Below are 23,385 nucleotides of genomic sequence, written 5' to 3'. Positions count from 1 at the left end.
CCTGATTCTTGGCTACCACACTTAGAATTGACAACTACTGCAGTAAAAGGTTGGCTTTAAGCTTGAAAGTCCCCTTGCTGCAGCATCCCTAGTAGTTGGAACCATAGGTGCATGCCACTGCTGGCCCAGCTTTTTATGGGACTTCTGTCCTTTCGATTGTTTGGTTTGGTTCAAGACAGTCCCCTAGGACTGGAGAGATGGCTCAGCGGTTAAGAGCACTGACTGCTCTTCCAGAAGCCCTGACTGAGTTCAATTCCCAGCAACCACAGGGTGGCTCACAACCATCTGTAATGAGATCTGATGTCTTGTTCTGGTGTGTTCGAATACAGCTACAGTGTACTCATATTAAATAAATCTAAAAAAAAAAAAAAAAAGACAGTCCCCTGTATCTTAGTTTGGCTACACCACTTTGGTTCCCAGAGGTCGAACTCCCAGTGACCCTCCCCAACACACATACATACATACATACACGCGCGCGCGCGCGCACACACACACACACACACACACACACGCACACGCACACCAAGATGTAGTTAATTTTAAACGCCTTGACTAGCCCAAAGACTGGGCAGTTCTAATCCTCCCCACAGCTAAAACACATTTCCCTTCTGTAATCCTGTCCTAACACTCTCTAATTCTATATTTTATCTTTGTTGCACTGGATCCTTCTGGAGCCAGTTTATCTTAAAGCTCTCAAGTCTTTGCTGCCCAAGATGCTTCTGGTCAGCCCTTCCTGGGGCCACATTCCTTCTCACCTACATTTTAGATGATTTTCCTTCTGCAGCTCTAGATCGGATCTGTCTCCCTCCGAATCATTGAGATCCTCCCTCTTCTGTTCTCCCAGTTCCTAGCCCAGGCAAATCTAAAGGTCCCACCTCAATCTACCTGCCCAGCCATTGGCCGTTGGCTTTTTATTGATTGATCAAAAACCAGTTGGGGACAAGGACTTTCAGCATTTGGACATGAAGATTCCCAGTTTGGGGCTGGATTAATTCAAAGTATTGGAACTAACCCCCAATAGTTGGCTCAAAACTCATTATGTAGTGGAGATGGGCCTTCAGCCAGTGATTCTCCTGCCTCTGTTACAATAGCTTTTACCAAACTCTGTTGGAGTACATAAGGGAAAGCTACTTCTTTCTGGTCAAAATAATAAAAATTTATGTCTGGCCTGAGTAGAAAAATAACATTCAATGCTACCCGAAACATGAGTTAATCCAGGCTCAGCTAATTGAGCCTTTTGTTTTGTTTGTTTGCTGTTGGTTATTGTTGTTTTGCTTTTTGTTTTGTTTGTTTTGGCCAATTTAACACAAGCCCAGATCATTAGAAAAGAGCTTACCCCCTCAACTGAGAAAATGTTCAGATTGTCTATAGGCAAATCTGTAAGGCATTTTCTTGTTTGGTGACTGATGGGGTAGATCCTAGCCAACCGGAGGTTAGTGCCACACCTCAGTAGGTTGTACAAGAAAGCAGGCTGAGCAAGCCATGGAAAACAAACCAATAAGCAGCATTCTTCCATGGCTTCTGCTTCAGTTCCTGCCTTGAGCTCCTGCTGTGACTTTCCTCAGTGATGGACTATGAAATGAAATAAATCCTTTCCTCCTTGAACTTGCTGTAGGCTATGGTGTTTATCACAACAATAGAAGGTAAACTGAGACACCTGCCAATCACTTGGTAGAGGATCTCAGGAAGGCTGATTCACCTGAAGCCCAGCTAAAGAGATGGGAGGAATAATTATCCCTCCAATGAGATAAGGCACTTCTCCCTTTGATCAGATCCATTCCTGGCATTGTTGCTACAGAGCTTCCAGGAGGACTCCACAGCACAGCACAGTTTATCCCCTTCCAATCTACGGGTTCTAGGGTTGAACTAAGCTCTTTGGCTTGGCTGCAGGTAGCTTTACCTCCTGAGCTATTTCATCAGCCCTTAAATTCTTTTATTAACAATACTAAGGAACCCAAAGAGGGAATCCCAATGTCCCTGGTAGCACCACCATTCCCTAAACACTGAGATTACACCACCACACCTGGCTCCAATCCCTTATGTTTTCAAATAACCTCATTTTCTAATGTTGCTTAGCGTAACCATACACTGTCCTGTCTCCTGAGGATCATTCTATGTATATAAGGGTTTTTGAATTGTAATTTTGAAGCCTCAGTTGAAATAGGAATCAGCTTCATGAAAAATTTGGCAGCTTAATGAGACAGAGAAAAGTATTGGTCTGGGGATAAGGACACCATCATTCATTTTACAAGTCAGAATCCAAGGGGCACTGTGAAAGTCAAGTGTAAGGTTAAACTCTAAGTCTGTAAACAACTGTATGAATGGCACAGGGGGGACCTAACTCGGGAAGTATTGCTAAAGAAGTCCTGCGTGGTTAGTGGGAATCTTTTCCAACTTATTGCACTATCAGGATTCAGGTGGGGATGTCTTTTCAATTCTGGGTCCTTGAGCCCCTCCTCAGATATTCTGATGCACTTTATCTAGGAGTGTTCAAGGACATTCAGTATATATCTCCTGACTTCCTTCCTGCTCTTTGCCCTTTCTGAAAGAACACAGGCAATAGAAACTAGTCAGGTAGAGCAAGGATCCTGAAGAAGCAGCTAGAAGCTAGAAGCCAGCAACACCAGGATTCTATGTTCCGGTTTTTTTGTTAACTCTTCTAATGAACAGCAGGCTTAGGGGCTATACTCAGGACTGCTGAAGCCATGACAGGACTCTGACCACCTCCTGGCTGGGCCAATTACTGACCACCTTATCCCTCATCCCATTCCTTGGCTAAGTTTCTCCATAAGTCCTTTAAAGAGCCCCTCTCCTTCTCCATGGTCAGATGTGGTGGTACATGTCCCAGTACTCAGGAGGCAGCTGCAAGGAGATCTCTGGGAGACCGAGGCCAGCCTGGTCTACACAGTGAGTTCTAGGACAGCCAGGGCTACATAATGAGGTTGTCTCAGAATAAATAAACAAGTAAATAAAGAAACAAAAATACCAGTGTTCCTGCATGTTTCTGCTTCAGGTCCTGCCCCGACTTCCCTCAGTGATATGGATTGTTGGGGATTGGTTCTAATGCTTTGAATTAATCTGGCCTCCCAAATCGGGAATCTGCACGTACAAACACTGAAGGTCCTTGTCCCCAATTGGTTTTTGATTGATCAACAAAGAGTCAACAGCCAATGGCCGGGCAGAGAAAGAGGCAGAACTTTTTGATTTGCGCAAGCCAGGAACTTGGAGAGAGGAAGGCATCTGCCTTGTCTGGGAAGAAGAAAGAGCAGACCTACAGGTCGCTGCCGACATGTGAGAATCAGGGAAAGAGGCCACACAGGCCACTTCCCCAATTGCGTTTGGGGTAGCAGGGATAAAATATAGATTTTATAAGATGTTAACTCAGGAGTACTGGAGGGAAGTGTTTGCAAGCAATGGGAAGGACTAGAACTGCCCAGCCTTTGAGCTAGTCAGGCATTTAAAATTAACTGGTGTGTGTGGGTGTGTGTGGTGTGTTTCATTCACGAATCCAGACAACTCTTGGGGGGGTGGGCATCAGGAGCACAGAGGGATTAGTCAAATTACTGCTACAATGGAATTCCAGGCAGGTCATCAAGCATCCTGTAGGCCTGCCAGTCTCTCTTCTTGGCCTATAATCCAGAGCTTTACACTTGTTGGGCGAGTGTTTTATGTCTGAGCTACATCCCCAGCCCTACAGCTTATTTCTCTTTTCTGGTTTCTATTTTTAAAAATACATTACATTCTATTTATGTATGTATTATATACGTGTGCTACTGTGTACCAACACATGCATGTTACATGTATGCATCATTTCATTGTCCACGCTCTTCAGTTTTGAGATCCTCCTGCATCAGCTTGCCTGGTGTTGAATGTGTAGCACCATGTTCAACCTTCCATTTATGTGCGTGTGTGTGTATGTGTGTGTGTGCGTGTGTGTGTGTGTGTGTGTGTGTGTGTGTGTGTGTGTATCTTTGTTTGAGACAGGGTCTCATCTGTCCCAGCACTCCCTATGTAGCCAAGGATAATCTTGAAATCCTGATCTCCATCTACCTTCCAAGTGCTAGGATTATAGGCATACCACTTGGCTGACTGTCTGTCAAGTGGTACTTGCCTCTGAGTCTGAATTTGATCACCAAGACCCACATTGTAAAAGGAGAAAACTGATTCCCACAGGTTGTCCTCTGACTTTCCTACATATACTGTAGCACACATGTCCTCCTCCATACAGGGTAAGTCAATGTAAAACAAGACAAATCAAGAGCAGCTTAGGTATGGTATCTTCTTTTCATTGGCAAGGCAATCGAGGCACATAGCCGGTCAGTAGTAAAGCCAGCATCTGAGCCCTCCGGAACCCCAGAGTCCCCAAAGCTAACCACAGATTCCTTTCGCTTTCTAGAGCCTGGGAAGGGTAAGATAGGTATGTGCCATCTGGTCACCTGATCAGCTCTGGGTTCTCTCCCCTTATCAGTTACTTCTCAATTGCTATGATAAAACACGAGGATTAAGGCAACTTGTAGAAGAAAGAGTTTCTTTGAGCTTATGTTCCAGAGAGATAAGAACCCATCACCACCACTGTAGGAAAGCATGGCCGCGGCAGTTAGCTGGAAGCTGAGAGTGTACATCTTAAACTACAAGCAGGCAGCAGAGAATGAACTGGGAATGTCATGTAGCTTTTAAACCTCAAAGCCTGCCCCCAGAGACATACTTTCTCCAGCAAGGCCTCCTAACCTTACCCTAAGGCACATCCACCTGGGATTCAAACATCTTGAGCCTACGAGGGACATTCTCATTCAAAACACCACACTTCCAATCTCACAGTACCCACTCATGAGTCACTGAGGCCTCAGATCTGCTCCACAGTCTTAACTCCACGATTTGCTACCCTGAGTGATTTCATCCACTGTCATACAATGCCTTCATGTCTTCAATTGTAACTGCACTTCAGAGTTATTCCCCTCCTGCGCTTGTACCTGACACTTTAACATCCTATCTTATGGTTATTTATTATTCTCTATAACTAAACTTTTCCCCATGCTGGGGATGAAACCACAGTTTTCTTTTTCTTTCCTTCTTTCTTTCTTTGTTTTTTGTTTTGCTTTTTTGTTTGTTTGTTTGTTTTTTTCAAGACAGGGTTTCTCTGTGTAGCCCTGGCTGTCCTGGAACTCACTCTGGAGACCAGAATGGCCTCAAACTCAGAAATCTGCCTGCCTCTGCCTCCCAAGTGCTGGGATTAAAGGCATGCACCACCACTGCCCGACTGAAACCAGAGTTTTCTAGATACTGGGTAAGCACCTCTCTACTGAACTTGTTCCCAGCTCTAAATCTACTATCTTGCTTCCTGCAGAACTCCTTGATGTCCCTGCTAGCGTTACCTGTTTAGTTATCCTCCTTTGAACTATCTCCTGGACACATGCTCTGTGGCTAGCCCAGCTCCTCACACTCTTCATCCTCATTGTTCCAACTTTAAGCTCCCTATCCTGAATCAACTGAATGACAATTGTAACTTTAATTTTCTCAAACCTTATTTTTAATGATGGTTCTTAGATGCTTTAACCTCCCCTTTAGCCCACCACCCACCAGAGGTAGTAGGAAAGAAAGGATTCAGGGAAGCAGACCTGTTTGGAAAGGTTCTTTGTAGCAACTCCTGTCTGTGTTGTCTGAAAATTGGCAGTTTAGTTCATAGGTTAGCAGTGGCAGCTTAATTCACTCCCAAACACTTCACAGATACACCAGCAGTCCAGTTCAGCAGAATCAGGATCGCAAACACAAATCAGCAGCATTGGCACTACCTAGCAGAGATGGTCATACCTCAGCCTTGACTCAAGTCAGTAGGGGGGCCCAGGAGGATGCCAGGAGTTCTCACCTGTGCCTCTCTCAGAGAAGCAAAGAACAGTGAGGATGTGAGACCCAGAAGCATTGCACAGCTAGCTGTACCAGTAAGCTTCCGTCACTGTCCATAGAGTCCTATTTATATCCTCCAAACATCACATGTCCTCCACAGGACTTGCCTCAGCACATGCATCTGTCTCAGCTGATGTCACTCTGACAATCAGCCCAAGTGCTCTGAAATTGCAAGAAACTCAGCATGCCTTCAGAAGTTTTTTGGTGTGTGTTTCTCTCTATGGAGTCTGGACAAATGCAGCTCAACTACACAATGTAAGGCGGACCAACACATGTCTGTTGTTAGCAAAGAATCCTTCATCACTTGTCTTCACATCCTTGCTTTAGCACAACATCCTCTCACCTGTGTCTGCTTCAGCAAAACATTCCTTCATGAGTCTGCCTTAGCCTTTTACCTGTGTCCACTTCAGGAAAACACTCCTTCATGTGTTTGCACCAACAAAACACCATCCAACCAACTTTCCAAAGAACCCTTAAGTTTCCACTTCAAATAATTCCTTCCCAGTATCACCTGAAAATAAATATTCTGAAAATTGGAAGGATACAGAATAGAACAGCATGACTCTCACAGAGGATGGCACATAAACTCATCACCTGAAACATACCCCCACTTTAGTATTTTTAAGTGTTTCATGTAGCCTAGGTTGACCTCAAACACACTATGCAGCAAAGATGATCTTGAACTAATTCTCTGGCTCCATCTCCAAAGTGCTGTGATCATGGGCCTCCACCACATTCAGCTTACAGAGCTCTTTTAAACACTGCTTCACTGACTCATAGTGTGCTTGGTGAGTGGGGCACATAAGTTTAAAATGATGGATGTGTGGCTTTCGACTGTTAGAAACCTACTCAGAACCACCAAACAGTCTTTGTCTTTGGTTGGTCCTATTGTTCTTAATTTTTTTTTAATTTTTTTTTAAGATTTAAAAAAATATTTTGTGTGAGGGTTGCCTCCTTGCATGTAAGTGTACCACATGTGCAATGCTTGCAGAGGCCAAAGGGAATGCATCAGATCTCCTGGGACTCGGAGCTACAGATGGTTGTGAGCTGCCATGTGGGTGCTAGGAACCAAACACTGGTCCTCTGCAAGAGCAGTAAGTGCTCTTAACTGCTGGGCCATCTTACCAACCCTTCTTTAAGATTTTTAAAGTTTTGGAGGCAGAGGCAGGTGGATTTCTGAGTTCAAGGCCAGCCTGGTCTACAGAGTGAGTTCCAGGACAACCAGGGCTACACAGAGAAACCCTGTCTCAAAAAAACAAACAAAAAACCAAAAACAACAACAACAACAAAAAACCCAAACAAACAAAATCTTTTTAAAGTTTTATATGAATGAATGTTTTGCTGGATATATCACACACACACACACACACACACACACACACACACACACACACACACATATATATATATATATATATATATATATATATATATATTATTTATATTTATATATTTATAATATATTATTATATATTATATATTTTTTTTTCCCTAGAAAGAGGCCAGAAGATCTGGAACTGAAATTAGAATGAGAATGAAGTTCAGGTACTCTGCAAGAGAAGCAAATTCTTTTAACTCTTTCCAGCCCCATTTTATTAAAAAACAAAATGCCTTATTGTTTGAGAATTCCGTGTATTTGTGTATTTTTGATGCATTCATCTTCACTCTTCCCCCAGGCCTCCCAGACCCACCCTCCTCCCTATCCCGATGTGTAATAACTCATCAGCTCCAGTTGTGTTGTCCATATACTTCTGGGAGTGGGGCTATCCACTGCAACATGGCTGACCTACCAGGAGCCACACCCTTATAAAAAACTGACTCTCCCTCCCTGAGAAGCCATCCTTAGTTCCACGGTGGGGGTGGAGCTTATGCTGGACTGATGCCTGGCTGGGTTTTTGCAGGCATCCACCCTACTGGGACGCCATGCATGCACTGGAACTGTCACACTGACACTGCACTCCTGTCCACTCTGACCTCTGGCTCTTACCATCTCTTCTCTTTCACACCATGGTCCCTTAGCCTTGGCCAGAGTTTGCAGTAGATGTCCTTCTCCACTGACACTTATTTCTTCACTTCCTTGGTTATTTTGAGTCTCAGGTAACACAGCTGTCCTTGAATTACAAAGCTAAAGATGACCTTGAAATCGATACTCATGCCTCCACCTACAGAGCGTAGTTCACGATGCACCAGCATATACGGCAAATGGTACAGAAGAGCAGACCCAGGACTTGGTGTGTTAGGCAAGCAGTTTATTAACTGAGCTACAATCTCAGTTCTGTTCTCAGATTAAGACTTATTTTGTTGTTATTGGTGGTTTTTTGAGGGTTTTTCTGTGAGCCCTAGCTATCCTGGAAATCACTCTGTAGACCAGGCTGGCCTTGAACTCAGAGATCTGCCTGGTTCTGCCTTCAGAATCCCAGGATTAAAGGCATGCACCTCTCTCTCTCTCTCTCTCTCTCTCTCTCTCTCTCTCTCTCTCTCTCTCTCTCTCTCTCTGTGTGTGTGTGTGTGTGTGTGTGTACTTGAGTCTTGGAATGCCCACAGAGGCCTTGGAACTGGACTTAACTAACACTGCTTGGGAGACACCAGACTTAGGTACTAGAAACCAAGTTCAGGTCTTCTGAAAGCACAGTACTTACCAGTAGCTACTGAGCCATTTCTTCAGCCCTTGTATTTTTATATCCATGTGTTTGAGTGTGAGTGTGTGCACATATTCCCAGGTACCCATGAATGCCAGAGGCATCAGAGCCTCCTGAAGCTGTGGTAATGAGCGCTTATGAGCCGTACATGCAGGTGAGCTCAGCCTGGTTTCTCTCCAAGAGCAGCATGCGGTTTAACCTCAGGCACTCTTAGATTATCATATAAGGGGATGGGAAGCCATGCCTAACCCTCAGGTTATAGTTAAAGCCATCTGTAAATTGTGTTTTTGCACCCATCCACTTTGTTCCCCCCCAAAAAAATAAAGACTCTGAGACTTAATATTTCATGAATAAAGTTCCTAGGCCATGAATAAAGCTTTGCTTGTTCCCCAACTAGCTCATAATTTAATTACCCATTTATTCTATTTTAAGTCATGCACTGTGGCTACTTACCTGGTCCTCAGTTTCAAGTGTCAGTCTCCTCCAGCGTTGGGGGAGAATCTCCTGTGCCTGACTCAAACCCAGAGTTCTTGGATGTCTGCTGGAAGTCCCACCTTCTTTTTTGGGATTGTTTTTGTTTGTTGTTTTTGTTTGTTTGTTTGTTTGTTTTGGTTTGGGGGGATTTTTGTTTTTGTTTTTTTGTTTTTGTTTTTTTGAGACAGGGTTTCTCTGTGTAGTCCTGGCTGTCCTGGAACTCACTCTGTAGACCAGGCTGGCCTCAAACTCAGAAATCTGCCTGCCTCTGCCTCCCAAGTGCTGGGATTAAAGGTATGCTCCACCACTGCCCAGCTAAATCCCACCTTCTAATCTTGTCTCTGCTCATTGGCCAATCAGCATTTTACTGACAGATGAATGTCTCTACACAATGCACAAGAGATTCTCTCTATGGTGGGTAAATCACTTGCCATGAAAGTGTGAGTGGGGAGTCAGAGTATCGGTGAGCTCTGGGTTTGATTGAGAAACCTTCTCTCAATGAGTAAGGTATAAGTGCCAAGTAAAGATGATTCCTGACGTTAACCCGTGGCCTCCACACACATATATGTGCATCCAAATCATAAAACATGCATGCACGTGTGTACCAGATACATACATAAAAAGCAGAAAAAATATAAACCTTTACCAATTATCTCCAACTGTTTTCTCACCTACTTCCCATGGCACCCTTTTCACACTGTTAACAAAACAAACAAGAAGCTCCCGAATGGACATGTCCTGTCCTCTCAGCCTCACTACACACCAGACTGCCCTGCCTCTGACTATGATCCCACTTCATCTGGACTCCAAATGATGAATCCACTCACTCATCACTACTATATCCTGATGAAGGAAGAAGGGCCTGTGGCTCCTGCCTACCTCAGCCTACCAAAGAGATGAAAAACATCACACACACAGCTTGAACAAGTACAAACTGAACAGACGGGAAAAGCTTACTAAGTAAGGTAGAAGGCATATGGAAAACTGGGGCTTGAATTATCTGATCTCCCAGTAAGCAGGATGGAGAGTAGGTGCAGGGGCCCAAGGGCAGGAATCAACATGGGACAAGGAGACCAAGGATCATAGCAGAAAGTCAGGATGCTGGCAAGCACATCAGGCCTTGCAGTTAACTACAGCCCTACCTACAGGTCACAGGAACTCACTGTTGGTTTTTTAAGTTTCAATTTATGTGCTTATGCCATAGGTGTTTTGGTGCTTCTGGAGCCATAAGAGGGTGACAGATACCTTGGACCTGGAGTTGCAGGCATTGGTGAAGAGCCAGACCTGGGTGTTGTGAATTGATCTTGGGTCCTCTGGATGAACAAGTGCTCTTAATCACAGAGCCATCTCCCCCGGACCTTTTGGTTCTTTGTATCTTTAAAATGCTATCAGTACAGTTTAGCTGGCTTTGTCCCGACTCCTAAGTGCCAGAACAGGCATGCATCACTATGCCCAGCTCTTGCTTTTCTTTTGTTTTTGGAGACAGGGTTTCTCTGTGTAGACGTGGCTGTCCTGGAACTCACTCTGTAGACCTGGGCCTTGAACTCCAAGATGTCCTGCTGGGATTAAAAGTGTATACCAGCACTGCCTTGATTTTTTTTTTCAAAATACTTTCAGACACTTTTTCCTTATGAGATGGCTGGCCTGGAGCTTGTTTTTCTTCTTTGACAAACCAAACCCCCACAGCTTGGTTTTATTTATGTATGTGCACTGCACATGCGCAGATGCCTGCAGAGATGAGAAGAGAGCATTGGATCCTCTGGAACGGAAGTTATAGGTGTTAGTAGACCGTCTGATTTCTGTGCTCTCAGCTGCTGAGTTACCTCTAGTCATACTTTTGTTTGAGGTAAAATCTCCTATGTAAATCAGGTTGGCCTTGAACCCACAACAATCATGTTGGTTCTGGTTCTTGAGTGTTGGGGTTAGAGCTTGAGCTGCTATGCCAAGACACTATGGATTTTTTGGCTTACGGACAGTTTTATCGTGGTTCATAGTTCAGACTTCTGACAAGCATACGCAGCAATGTCAAGATTACAATTACAGTACAGAACATTCCCTTGATCTCAAAAGTCCTCAGTGGATTGTTTAGCTCCCAAGCCTCAGCTGCATGGGACTGCTCACATCATTTGTGTCCATAGACTCACTTCATCCTTTAACAGGACTCTTGGATACTTCCCTTCATTTTTTTTTTTTTTTTTTTTTTTTTTTTAATGCAGTCTCTCCCAGTTCTGCTGGCTGTCGGGTAACTCTCCATGGAGACCAGGCTGGCCTTAGAGATATGCCTGCCTCTGCATCCGGTGTGCTGGAACTAAAGGGTGTGTGCCACTATGCCTGGCTCATTTCCCCTAATCTTAAAACCTTAAAAAAGTACAGAAAAACACAAAGACAAAACGGTTGACAATGGGAAGCTGTTGTCTGCTGGTCTACAGATGCTATTTAAATCTCATTAGGATTTATCTAACTGCTGTTTTAAAGAACACAGCTGGGCCATCCATGGAACACAGGGTAGCTTGGTAAAGACACTGTCACTTTCAACTGGACACAGGAGAAACCAAGGAGGCATGGCAGGAGACAGTGCTGGGTTGCTAGGGTGGGAAGATCTGGAGATTCAAGGCTAAGCTGCAAAACGAAAAAATAAAATCAATTCTTGTGTTTGCACATGGTGATCTGTGCCTGTAATCCCAGAATTTGGGAAGCAGAGGCAGAATAATACTAAATTCAAGCCAGGTCCATGAAGAAGATACATTTGCTGAGCAATGTGGCATACGGAGTTAAGGTTCTCTTTTTTGGAGGCATGCTAACATTCTGTAACCCAGGCCGGCTTGCACTCACAGCAGTCTGCTTGTCTCTACCTCCTATGTGTACCACACCAGATCATTTTTTTTTTCTTTAAAGCATTTTCCATATAGCAGCAAGGGAAATAAATTACTTTCCTTGTATTTTTTTAGTTTTTGAGGCAGGATCGATCCAGCCTTGAGTTCTGTGTGCCAGCGTCTGAGTATGGAGGCTGAAGGGTGAGTTGAATCTCTCCTTCACAGTACCCAGGAAAGCTTGTTGAAAAGCTACCCAGCAAGCCCAGGCCTTGACTCCTCCTGCCCCTACTTCCAAATGCTGAATTTACAGGAATTTACCACCTGGGTTTTGGTTTGTTTTGAACCTAAAGCTCACCCTTTAACTGGCTAGGGTTCATAAAACCTAACTATAGCACTGATCCAGCCTAATCTTACTGGAATAGGCAGAAGATTTTTATGCTCATTTTCTTTTTGCCCAATTGAAAACAATGAAACCACTGTCAAAGAACAGATGGTAGTCCCTTGGAGGTCAGACAAAGCTGTGTGTTTCCTCCCATGAACAAGACTAGCTAACCCTTCAATACAGTAAGACTTGTTAAGGTTTCTTTCCCTAACGACATGCGTGTGCACATCAGAGTAACTTTTCTATATGCTTGGAGCACACTTCAGCTCTCAGCTCCAATTCCCTTCTTCTTTCTGAATAGTCTCCTTTCTATTTACACCCAGTTTTTCATACTTAACTGGTATTCCTTTCTGGAGGTGTTGTTCTTGTTGGCTACTCAAAACCTTGCATTTTTACCAGACTGCTTAAAAACTTTGATTCAAATTTATATAAAACCATTATTCACTACCTGTGTGTGTTGTGTGTGTCTGTGCAGGAGGGTGTTAAGAGCTGCTAATCTGACTTTCACAGGTCAAGAAGTTCAGGGAACTGGACACCCAAGATCCCTTGCCAGTAATAGTAGTAAAAAAAAAAAAAAAAAAAAAAAAAAAAAAAAAACCCCGCTTAGGGTCGTCAGAATGGATCCACTAAACAGGATGCTGATCAGGCTAACTACAAACCCTGCTCTCCCTCTGTAACCCCTACTTAACATAGACGTCTTCCTCCATTGGCGGTGAGGGGATTCCACACAAGAAACAGGAATATTTCCGGTAATCTAGTACTCATTTAAACCCAAATTAGGAGAGGGTGTGGAAGATGCCTTTAATGACAGCACTAGGGAGGCGGCCATACTCAACTATATAGGCATTTCAAGGACAGGCTCTGGCTATATGAGGTCCTGTCTCAAACCATCCCCAAATTAAAAATAGGATCCCTGGTTCACCATTGTTTACAGCTATAAACACTTCCCTGGGTAGATAGGGATGACCTACTAAGTATTCTCTCGGGTTAAACCTTTTAATATTTTTAAAAACGGGCATATCTTAAATCATACTCAATAAAATATTGTACAGACAGGGCCCTTCCTCTGTTAGATATTCTACATGTCGAATTTTGGTACTATATCTCTCCTTCCGCATTTATTGAAACACTCGCCCTTTTTGAAAGTCACAGAAGCTAAGGCAACTAACACTTTGTCCAGGTCCCACAGTCAGTGGCGGGTGGGCAAATTAGGAAAATCGCCAAAGCAAGCAGTACCCTGGATGCTAGTTTCAGTTAAACTTAGCTGGGAACTTTGTCCAATTTCGAGTGTACAAAGGCAAAATGAACTACCCAAAGCGAACCAATAAGAGTGACGGCTCAGCAAGGTTAAGTCACTTGTCCAAGGTTACACCGAGCATATCAGAACTAGAATCCCAGGACTGAACCCTTCTTAACTCCAGGGCGCGATCTGTTCTACCTGCGCCACGCCACCAGACACGTGGTCAGGGGTAGTCTCAAGTGTTTGTTGAGTTAGTAATGCCTGAAGAGAAAGTAGACTGTAAGGAGCCTGGGTAAGGTTGGAGGGAAAGACATGCACACTCAGAGAAGCAGTCCACGAGCCGGAAGCAAACTAGACCGAAGCCCCCCAAGTTTTCCCGGCAGCGCATCTGAGCGAGCGGCGGCCCAGCCGGCTCGCTAGGCCTCGGCCTCCCCGTGGGCTTGGGGACACGCGAGCCCCGGAGACCCGACTGCCTGTCCCTTCTGGGTCCCCGGCTTGTCAAAGCAGCACACACACACACACACACACACACGTCCCCGGGAGGTCTGCGATGGCCCCCGCAGCCGCGCGCCCGGGCGCTGGGGGCCACCTCGGGGGCGTTTCGCGTCCTCGTCCTCCCCACGCGCAGCGTGGCGGGCCGCGGCTGGGCTCGGGTGCTGCGGGACCGCGGCCGGGCCGCCGCCAAGCACGGTCGCCCGCCGGCCGCGGGGCCTCAGGGCGGCGAGAGGCGGGGCGGGCGTGCGGGCGGAAGGAGGCGGAAGAGGAGGAAGAGGAGGAGGAGGAGGAGGAGGCGGCGGCCCGCGCGGGGAGACGGGCGGGGGGCGGGCCGGGGGAGGGGACGAGCGGGATTTGCGGACGCCGCGCCGCTGCCGGGAGCCGGCGGGGGCCCGAGAGTGACCGAGTCACGGCGGGCGCCGGCGGAGCCGCGGCCGCGTCGGACCCGCCTCCTGGAGGAGCTCAGCCCCGGCCAGGCCCGGCCCCATTCCCGCCCCGCGCCGCCTCCCCGCCGCCGCCGCCGCCGCCGCCGCGGGAGCGCTCCCCTGCCCACCCCGCCCCCGCGGCCGAGCCCGGGAGTCGAGTGGGAGTCGGCCGGCCGGGCGCGGGCAGCGCCGGGAGCCCGCGGTGGGGGCACACTGCAGCCGGGAGCCCGGGAGGGGCCGCGCCGCCAGCGTCTGAACTAGGATGTCCCGACATGAAGGTGAGAGCCGAGCCCCCGCCCCCACCGCTTGGGCCTCGGCCTACCCCGCCCGAGGTCCGGGCGCCGCTGAGGGCAGCGGGGCACCAGCGGGGACGCGGGCCGGGCCCGAGTCGCGGGGCCGGGGAACCCGAGGCGACGGCGGCCCGAAGAGCGAGCGGGAGCGGCGGCCGCAACCGTGGCTTGCGGCCGCGGCCCTGAGCTGGGCCTGGAGCCGGAGGCGGGGCGGCCGGGCGGCCGGAGGCTTTGCACTGTCATGGGGCGGGAGAGGGGGAGGGGAGGCGGCGGGGCCCGTTACCGGCGGGAGCCTGGCCCTCGGGACACATACCGGACGCCGAGGCCCGGCCGGCCCGCCCGGGGGGAACCGCGGGGCCCCGGCGCGGCCTAGCTGCGGCGGCTCCCGGAAGAGCCCGGCGCGGTGGCCGAGCCGGGTCGCGGGCGTGTGGCCGCGACAGGGGAGCGGGGTCCGGGCCCCGCGGGCGCGTCCGGTCTCTGGGAGACCGCGGGCGAGCGGCGGCCCTGCCTGAGGGCCGCGGCGGTGCGGGCGGGAAGGCGCCGCGGCCCGGGCTCCGGCAGCCCTCGGTGACTGGAGCTCGCCCGGCCTCGAGGTAGGCCTCGGCGCGTCCCTGGGCTCGGGTAAGCCAAGTTCCCGGGGCGGATCCAGCCCGGCCGCGGCGAGCAAACTCCCTGGTCCGTCACCTCATCAGAGCGGAACTTGCTCCCGGCCGGCCCCGGGCCCTCAACCCGCGTGCGCTGCCCACCGAAGCAGCCTTACAGTCGGGGGGCGTTTGGACTTCCGCGGTGCCCTGTGGAAACACGCTAGGGTTCTGTGGTTAAGAATCAGACCACTCGCGTCCCAGCCCCACGGCACAAAGGCACAAGTGTTTTTTAAGGCCGATAGATGGGCGATGAACTGGTGAAAAATAAGTTAACTTGAATTTACTACCATATGGTTTAGGAGGGGGGAGGGGGCTATGTTCTCTTTGTTTCACTACAGCAGGTTTTACCTTTAAAAGTAGTCACCGACTTAGTGAAAAGTTTCTTTCAGTACGGTTAATGGAAGATGGTGTAAGTGACCTGAAAGCATTGTGTCCCTTAGATTTTCAAGTCCTGTATAGGTGTTTTGGAAGTGAAGAAAGTTTGAGGAGGCAGATTCTCACAGAGGGAAGGACCTTCTTAGGGAAGTACAGACCTTGGATTTTCTAGGGTGAAAAACTCAGATCTATTAACATACATTTAGTGAAAGTTTCAGACTTTGCATTTCTAAAGGCAAGATTGAGATTGACTCTGAACATTTTGTGTTCGGCCTTTCTCTATTTAAAAAAAAAAAACTGATAGGAAAGAGACTTCATGAAGCATTTTTGATTACTGTTAATGTGTTGGACACTTTGAAATAGTAGGAAACTTAATTTAGCCTCAATCAGAAGAAAAGAAATATTTGGGAACTCACCTGTTAAGCCATTTCATATGCTTAATGGGAATGTGTTCCTTATCACTGCAATTTGGAAAAAGTTTTAATTAAGGTTATAATCAAATTCCATTTGGAGATGGTAAGGTTAATTTTAGAAGGCATCAGTTAGTGTATTGACCACCTTCAAGACAAAGTGAAAGTGAGCATGGGGTTCAGGCTATAACCCAGGAACCAGATTAAAATAACAGAATAACAGTGGCCTTAAGGAAGCAGACTGACTATTCTTAATGAGCAGTAGCCTGGAAAAAGACCCTCTGATGGTGGTTGGAGTAATTAAAACGGCTTAGGTAGATACAGCATTCTTCAATAAAACACACATTTGTATGATCTAAGCCCATCATTCCCTCTCTGGTCCTGAAAGGGGTACCTTTTAATTACTTGAAACTTTTAATTGTTGAAACTTTGAACACCTTTCTTGGCAACTTAATGCCAGATGTTTCCTAAATGGATGAGTTGAGGGTATTAGACAATGTTTGACAAGTGATTTTATATTTACATACATACATACATTAAATTTATTATTTTCTTCTTTATTTTGACACTGTATCTCACTAAGTAGCCCTGACTGGCCTGGAACTCAACGTTCTGCCTGCCTGTGTCTCCCCACAACTGTGATTTAAGGTGTGTGCTCTCAGACCTTTAACAGGGTTAAAGTTTAAGGGTCTAGTTTTTGGCCTAAGTCAGATGATGGTTTCAGTATCGCATCTGTTCATGAGATTTGTCCATATTTTGTAGTATATTATTTCAGGCAGTAATTATTTTCATCAGGTGGGATTTGACAATCCCAGATATAGGGTAAAATATATAGGGTACAATCCCAGATTTTTGCTTACCTTTCTCTTTGGGCCAGCTAAACCTGTTTATTTCATCTTTGTTTTTGAGACAGGATCATGGTACCCATTCTTGGCTGGTCTGATCTCACTATGACATGAGACTGGCTTCACACTTTGAGGCCCCTCCTGTATCCAGTCTTCCTATCTGCCTCCCTCCTGAGCCTCCTCACCTGGCACAGCACTTTTTAGTAGTCTGGCTTTTGAGCTCTTTTAATTATCTGTCCTCCATATTCTCTGCAGTTGTTTTCTTTGGGAGTGTGACCCAGAACTGGAAGTTATAGTCTAGTTCAGGGCAGAGCTACACAGCCTGTAGTGTTCTTGCCTAGGTCTTGCTTTTATAGCCTTATGTGTACAAGTAACTTGTTACTTTGTCTTCTCCCACTCTAACCAGTTGCTCTGTAGTATACAGATGATGTAACTTTGGACCACACAGCTCCAAGATAAACACCTGTCAAGATCAAGCACTGGACTACTCTGAGAAAAATGGATACAGCCAAGGACACAGAGAATGCTCTTGGCCAGGGTTAGCATACTTTCTCTAAAGTGAAGGGCCAGGTAGAAAACATAGGCTTAGCCAACTGTAGTCTGTCACTACCACAGTTGTCATACGAAAGCCAGCTAATCAAGTGGTTATGGCTGTGTTCCACTTAAAAAACCTTATTTATGGACACTGACATTTGAATTTCATAAAATTTTTATGTGCCATGAAATAGGGATCTTTGAAACATTGCTACCACCACCATTTAAAAATGTAAAAGGCATTTTTAGCTGGTGGGGGCCATCAAGAACTGGTGGGGGCCATCAAGAACTGGTGGTGGCCAAGATTGATCCAAGCACTGTAGGTTGTCTGATCTAGTGGAGCCCTAGAGCTGGGAGGCCTGGACCTGATGGGAGACCAGAAAGGGCCCATACCCTTGGTATGTCTGCATTTCTACTGGGTCATGAGCAAGTGCAGGAACCGACCAGCTCTTACACCTTACCTTATGGAGTGGCACCACACAGATGGGGAGAAGGGCTGGGGAATAAGCTCCTACCCTCTCAGGTAGGTGTTAGCGGAGTGGCGCTTCTCCACAACAGTCCACAAGAGTTCCTGTTTGCCATCTGACTTGACTGGGGAGAACTCTAAGGCCTCTTTTTCACCTCGTTTTGAAATGTGCTTACCATGTTAGCAACCATTTCCCAGGTACTAGCACCAGGTCACTATGGTGTCTACATCAACAGTATCTAGTTTTGTGCTTTACATCAAACCCAGTCATTTTCTCTTTTCCATGTTTTTTAGGCTGTCTCTGGCTGGGACGGTAGCTCAGTTGTAGAGCACACGTGCTGTGCTGCTGCTTGTTATTTTTGAGACAGGGTCATAGGTATCTGGCTGCCTTGAAGTTATTGTGACTAAGAGTGACCTTGAGCTTTCCCTCCTTCCACTTCCCAGCTTACAGGCATGCAGCAGCACCTTGTCTGAATTATGTAGTGTTGGGACTTGAACCCAGAGCTTCACATATGCCGGTAGGCATTTTACCAGCTAAGCTGCATCCCTGGCCTTGCAGTACATGGTTAACCTGCATCATAAGCACCAAAGGAAAATAAAAGCAGGCATGTCTGGTGTCAACTAGTATTAGCTGTAGCTACTCTTAGAGTAAGACTGCAGAATCCCTTGAGCCTAGGAATTCACTGCCAGCCTGGTTGTACTACTCTGTCAAAAGAAACAACACTTCAGGTTCCTGTCTGTACTGCTAGCACCCTTGTCAGGAGGTTGAGGCAAAATTCTGTACCACAAAAAAAAAAAAAAAAAAAAAAAAAAAAATCTTAACGTGTTTTGGTAAACAGCATATTTGAAATGTATGTGCTTCAGAGTTTGAAAATCGGGAAATAGCTTTGTAAATAAACTCATGTCAGGTTAGGTAGCTCATGAGCTCTGTTATGGGTATTGAAGTTGATTGCCTGGGTGAACACAGATAGCTTTAAATCCTTGGACTGTCTTCCTTACTATGTGAAAGGCACTGCTAGGTACCAAGGACTATAAGGAGACACAGACTTTCACTCTAAGCCTGGTGGAAAATGTGTTTGTAGACGGTCTCTGGAGGCAGTGCAGCCTGAGGTGGGCTGACAGAAAAGATAGTAAGCGAGTGGATGTCAAAGTGCTTGCCAGCTTTGTTCATACAGCTTTGGCCCAGTTTTAGCTTCTTTAGTGTACTTGAGTGAGAGGGTGTGTGTGTGTGTGTGTGTGTGTGTGTGTGTGTGTGTGTGTGTAGCAGTGCATGAGAGTCGGAGAACCTTAGAGCTCAGTTCTGTATTCTGACTACAGAGCATATTCTATGGCTTCCTGGGAATGAACTGTGTTCACCAGGTTCGTGTGGCAAATGCCTTTACTTGGTGAGACTTTTCACCCTTATTTTCCATAGGTTTAGAGAGGGAATGAATATATTTTGATTCTAATAGTTTGAGTGGTTTTTTGTTTGTTTCCTTTTTCTTTTTTATGAGAACAGGGTCTCTCATAGTCCAGGCTGGCCTTGAACTTCTGTTCTTCTACCTAGGTGACTAAGTTTTGGGATTACAGGTGTGTGTGTGTGTGTGTGTGTGTGTGTGTCACTGTCAAGTACTTAAGCTTGTCCTCTGCAACTCTATTAAACAGCTAATTCATATAGTTCTTTGTTCAAGAGAAGTGTTGGTGTGCATGGCAGTTACATGTGGTAGGCCCAAGGCAACTTTCAGAAGTGAGTTCTCTCCTTTCTCCTTCACAGGAGTTCTGGGCACCAAACACAGTGTTCGGTTTGGTTCAAGCACTTTACCTAGCTGAGACATCTGACAAGCCTGTTTTCTGAGACTGGGTCTCATGTATTCTGCACTGGCCTTTAACTTGCTTGCTCTGTAACTGAGGATGACTGAACTTGTGATCCTGCTCCCGTCTCCTGAGGCTGGAGTACAGGTGCACATCGCCATGTTGTGTTTATGCAGTGCTGGGCCAGCAGACTACGTGTACAGCAGCTGCAACCTCAGCCCTTTTCTATACCGTGCTTAGGAAGAGACTGTTTGAGCTAGAAATATATTCCTTATATTTACTAATTTATTTAGGTTTTTTACAGTGCTGAGGATGGAACCTAGAGTCTCTGGCATACTAGATAAAGGAATTAAAGTTTTGATACAAGCTTCTTTGTGTACTTACTGTGTCTCAGGCAGGCCTTGAACATGTGATCCTCTTGCTTCAGCCTCCATTGTAGCTGGTGGTACAGGTCTGCGCCACCAGGCTGTATTTATTTGACTTCTATTCGACTAGCTTTTTGAAGATTTTTACTTGTGTACTGAGAGTGGATAGATGGGACAGATGATAATTTGTTATTTGTTTCTCAGAAACATTTAATGCTGTTTATTAACAGATATGAAGCACAGGACTTTACTGGCCATTGTTCTAATTAGTATCAGGTTACATATCTTTTTGCAGCACTGGGGATTGAACCTAGGACTATGTATACATGCTGTAAGAGATCTGCCATGGAGCCACATCACTGGTCCTCAACTTTGGTTTTCTGAGACAGGGTTTCTTTCATATGACCCTAACTGGCCTCAAACTTGATCTATAACTGAGGATGGCCTTGAACTCCTGCCTCTGCCTCCCAGCGGTGGATGGAGTTACAGGTTTGTGCCATTATACCTAGCAACTTTTTTTTGTTTGTTTGTTTGTTTGTTTTCGAGACAGGGTTTCTCTGTTAGCCTTGGCTGTCCTGGAACTCACTCTGTAGACCAGGCTGGCCTCGAACTCAGAAATCCGCCTGCCTCTGCCTCTGCCTCCCAAGTGCTGGGATTAAAGGCATGCGCCACCACCGTCCGGTGCAACTTTTTTTTTAATTAACAAAAATTAATGTATTTACTTTTAATGTATATAGCATATTTAAATGTATGTGTATATGTTAAAGTGTCAATTACAACTTTTTGAAAGTTGTGCCCATTTGTATATTTTTTCAAAAAAATACTCTCTAGCATGAACACACAAAGACATGAAAGGTGAATTGAAATATTTTTTCCTCAGATTTTGACTTGAAAGCTAGGCTTGATAACTAGCGTACAATTTAATGACCCACTGAAAAGCTCTTATGTCTTGACTGTTCAAAGAGCATGACAGCGGTAAGACAATTTTAATGTCATAGATTTCCTTCCTTCCTTCCTTCCTTCCTTTCTTTCTTTCTTCTTTTTTTTTTTTTTTTTTTTTTTTTGCTATTTGTACATAACTGGCCTGAAACTCATTTTGTAGCCAAAGTTACCCTTTTTTCTTCTGAGGATTAGAATTGTTGGCATAAGCCATCATACTCAACTGCTTTGACTTTCCAGAAACAATAGACGATAGCTTAAATTTATGAGAAAACACATTGTATTTTTTAAGGTTTTTTTTTTTTTAAGATTTATTTCATATATGTGAGTACACTGTTGATGTCTTCAGACACACCAGAAGAGGACAGTGGATCTCATTACAAATGGTTGTGAGCCACCATGTGGTTGCTGGGAATTGAACTCAGGATCCCTGGAAAAGCAGTCAGTGCTCTTAACCGCCGAGCCATCTCTCCAGCCCAACACATTGTATTTTAATTTCTAAATTCTTCATATAAAGTACATGAAATATACTTTTTCTCCGTGTTGGCATTTTGCGTTTAAGTTCAAAGTATTCTTGTTTTAATGTGGGACTTTAACTAGAAATACATTGCTTTTAATCTTGAAGTTTTCTGTTCCTCAGCATTAGGCTATGTGTGCACTCAGAAGGCTGAAGCACGCAGATCAGTCAGTTCAGGGCCAGCCTGACACAAACCAAACACTGTCTCTAACAGACACAAACCGAAAGAGCCATAACCAAACTGTTACCAATAATTTTGTTTAAAAAAAGGAAACTTTGTCATAGTCCAAACTTAGGAAGTTTCTGACCAAATTCATTTGTTTGTCTTGCAACCTTGTAGAAGAGAAGCCTATGCATTTATGAATCAGTCATGACTTAAATTTCAGAGTGTCTGCCTGATACCTGCTGTATTGTTTGTTTTTAAAAGTTACCGTTTGTGGTTCTTTTGCCTGTGTGCTGCATACTCAAGCCACAAGAGGGCAGTGGACCTCCTGGAACTGGAGTTAACGCTGTCACTGGGTGCTCAGAATCAAACCCAGGTCTTCTGAAGGACAGCCAGTGCTCCTAACCAGTGAGCCAGTGCTCCAACTCTTTTGTTGTTTTTAAACAGAGGCTTGTGCATCCCAGAGTGGCCTCAAACAAGCTGTGTTGCCAAGGACTAGCCTTGAGGTCCTGACTTTCTAGCCCTACCTCCTAAATGCAGGGGTTTCAGGTGTTTGCTACCATGCCTGGCTTCAGAGGTGTTTTTTAGTGAAGGTTATTGAATTATCCTTGAAATGTTATTGCATTATAAGAAATGCTATGAGGTTACTTTCTTTAATATGTGTTCAAAAGAAGTATTCTCTATATTTCATTAAAGAGTGTTCTTTGTAATAAAAAGAAATTTGTAAAATAGTAATTTTGCATTAATTTTAAGGCTGTTCTAAGGGCTGTCGTCCTTTTATTCCTTAGCTTCTTTTTTGTCAGTGAAGTTATTCTTTGAAGTTGAAGAAAGAATCCCCAAGTATACAGAACACAACAGTTTTTAAATGTGTTCTTTGCTGTGTATTAGCCATGTTAGATCTATGTCAGAGATAGAATAAAACAGATAGTCGGAGGCTTGGATTTTATCTAGGAAAAATGGCTTGGGAATGATGAAAATGGTCAAGAAAAGCCCAAGCACACAGAACACTCTTGAGACTCTTGAGATGTGTCAAAGCTGAACACAGCTCAGCATAGGAGAGGCAGTGGACATGACAGTGATTGCACAGTTTTCAGAAACAGAAGACTGCTGCTCAGGACTGGTACAGTGTCCTGAGAAGCAGGCACCAGGAGGCAGCAGCTCACTGTCCAGTGCATTTAGCAAGAGTTGACCTGCTTTGCTGAGTAGCCTGTGTGGTACCATCCCTACAGCCTGGCTGTGGCTTCCCTAGTGCTTCTTAGTGGTGCTCACAACCTAGAGAGTTGTTCTTCATTTTAGCAAAGTAGAGCTTCATGAGCCAATCAGGAATGCAAAATTGTCTCATCTATGGCAACAGTGCCAACCAGTAGTCCCAACAAACTTTGCCAGTGGTTACAGGAATGTGGAGAGAAACTATGGATGGACTGTTGTAATTAATCACTACCACTAGGGAGGGGAAAATCCAAACTCAGTGGGTCTGGGGAGGGCTTGCTATAGTAGGGACAGAACAGTGATTGAGTTCTTAACATGAGGCCTGATTAGGTTTACACATTATCTTCTCTTGAATGGTATGTGTGCATATGTGCGTGTGTGTTTCTCATGTCTTACACTGAGTTCCAGTGGCATGACTTGTACCCTTTTTCTGTAGCCGAAGGATTTTCATGTAGAAAACCACTTCAT

General features: G+C 45.6%; 1 protein-coding gene across 4 annotated transcripts in view; it reads left to right on the top strand.

Moving 5' to 3' along the window:
- The first annotated feature begins 14,274 nt into the window (after window positions 1-14,274).
- Kcmf1 (potassium channel modulatory factor 1) overlaps window positions 14,275-23,385 on the top strand; it is a 61,940-nt gene continuing 52,829 nt past the window's right edge. Inside the window, exon 1 of one of the 4 annotated variants that reach the window (XM_034511693.2) lies at window positions 14,275-14,647. In XM_034511693.2, the coding sequence (XP_034367584.1) occupies window positions 14,632-14,647 (16 nt within the window). In that variant the 5' untranslated portion in view covers window positions 14,275-14,631. Of the gene's footprint in view, window positions 14,648-15,014; window positions 15,281-17,325; window positions 17,472-23,385 lie in introns of those variants that run through there. The other 3 variants (XM_076939924.1, XM_076939925.1, XM_034511692.2) reach the window with 3 other exon arrangements.

Source organism: Arvicanthis niloticus, chromosome 9 (assembly GCF_011762505.2).
Source record: "Arvicanthis niloticus isolate mArvNil1 chromosome 9, mArvNil1.pat.X, whole genome shotgun sequence".
Classification (NCBI taxonomy): Eukaryota; Metazoa; Chordata; class Mammalia; order Rodentia; family Muridae; genus Arvicanthis; species Arvicanthis niloticus.
The sequence above is the reverse complement of the archived record's forward strand: the minus strand, read 5'-3'. Positions and strand labels throughout refer to the sequence as shown.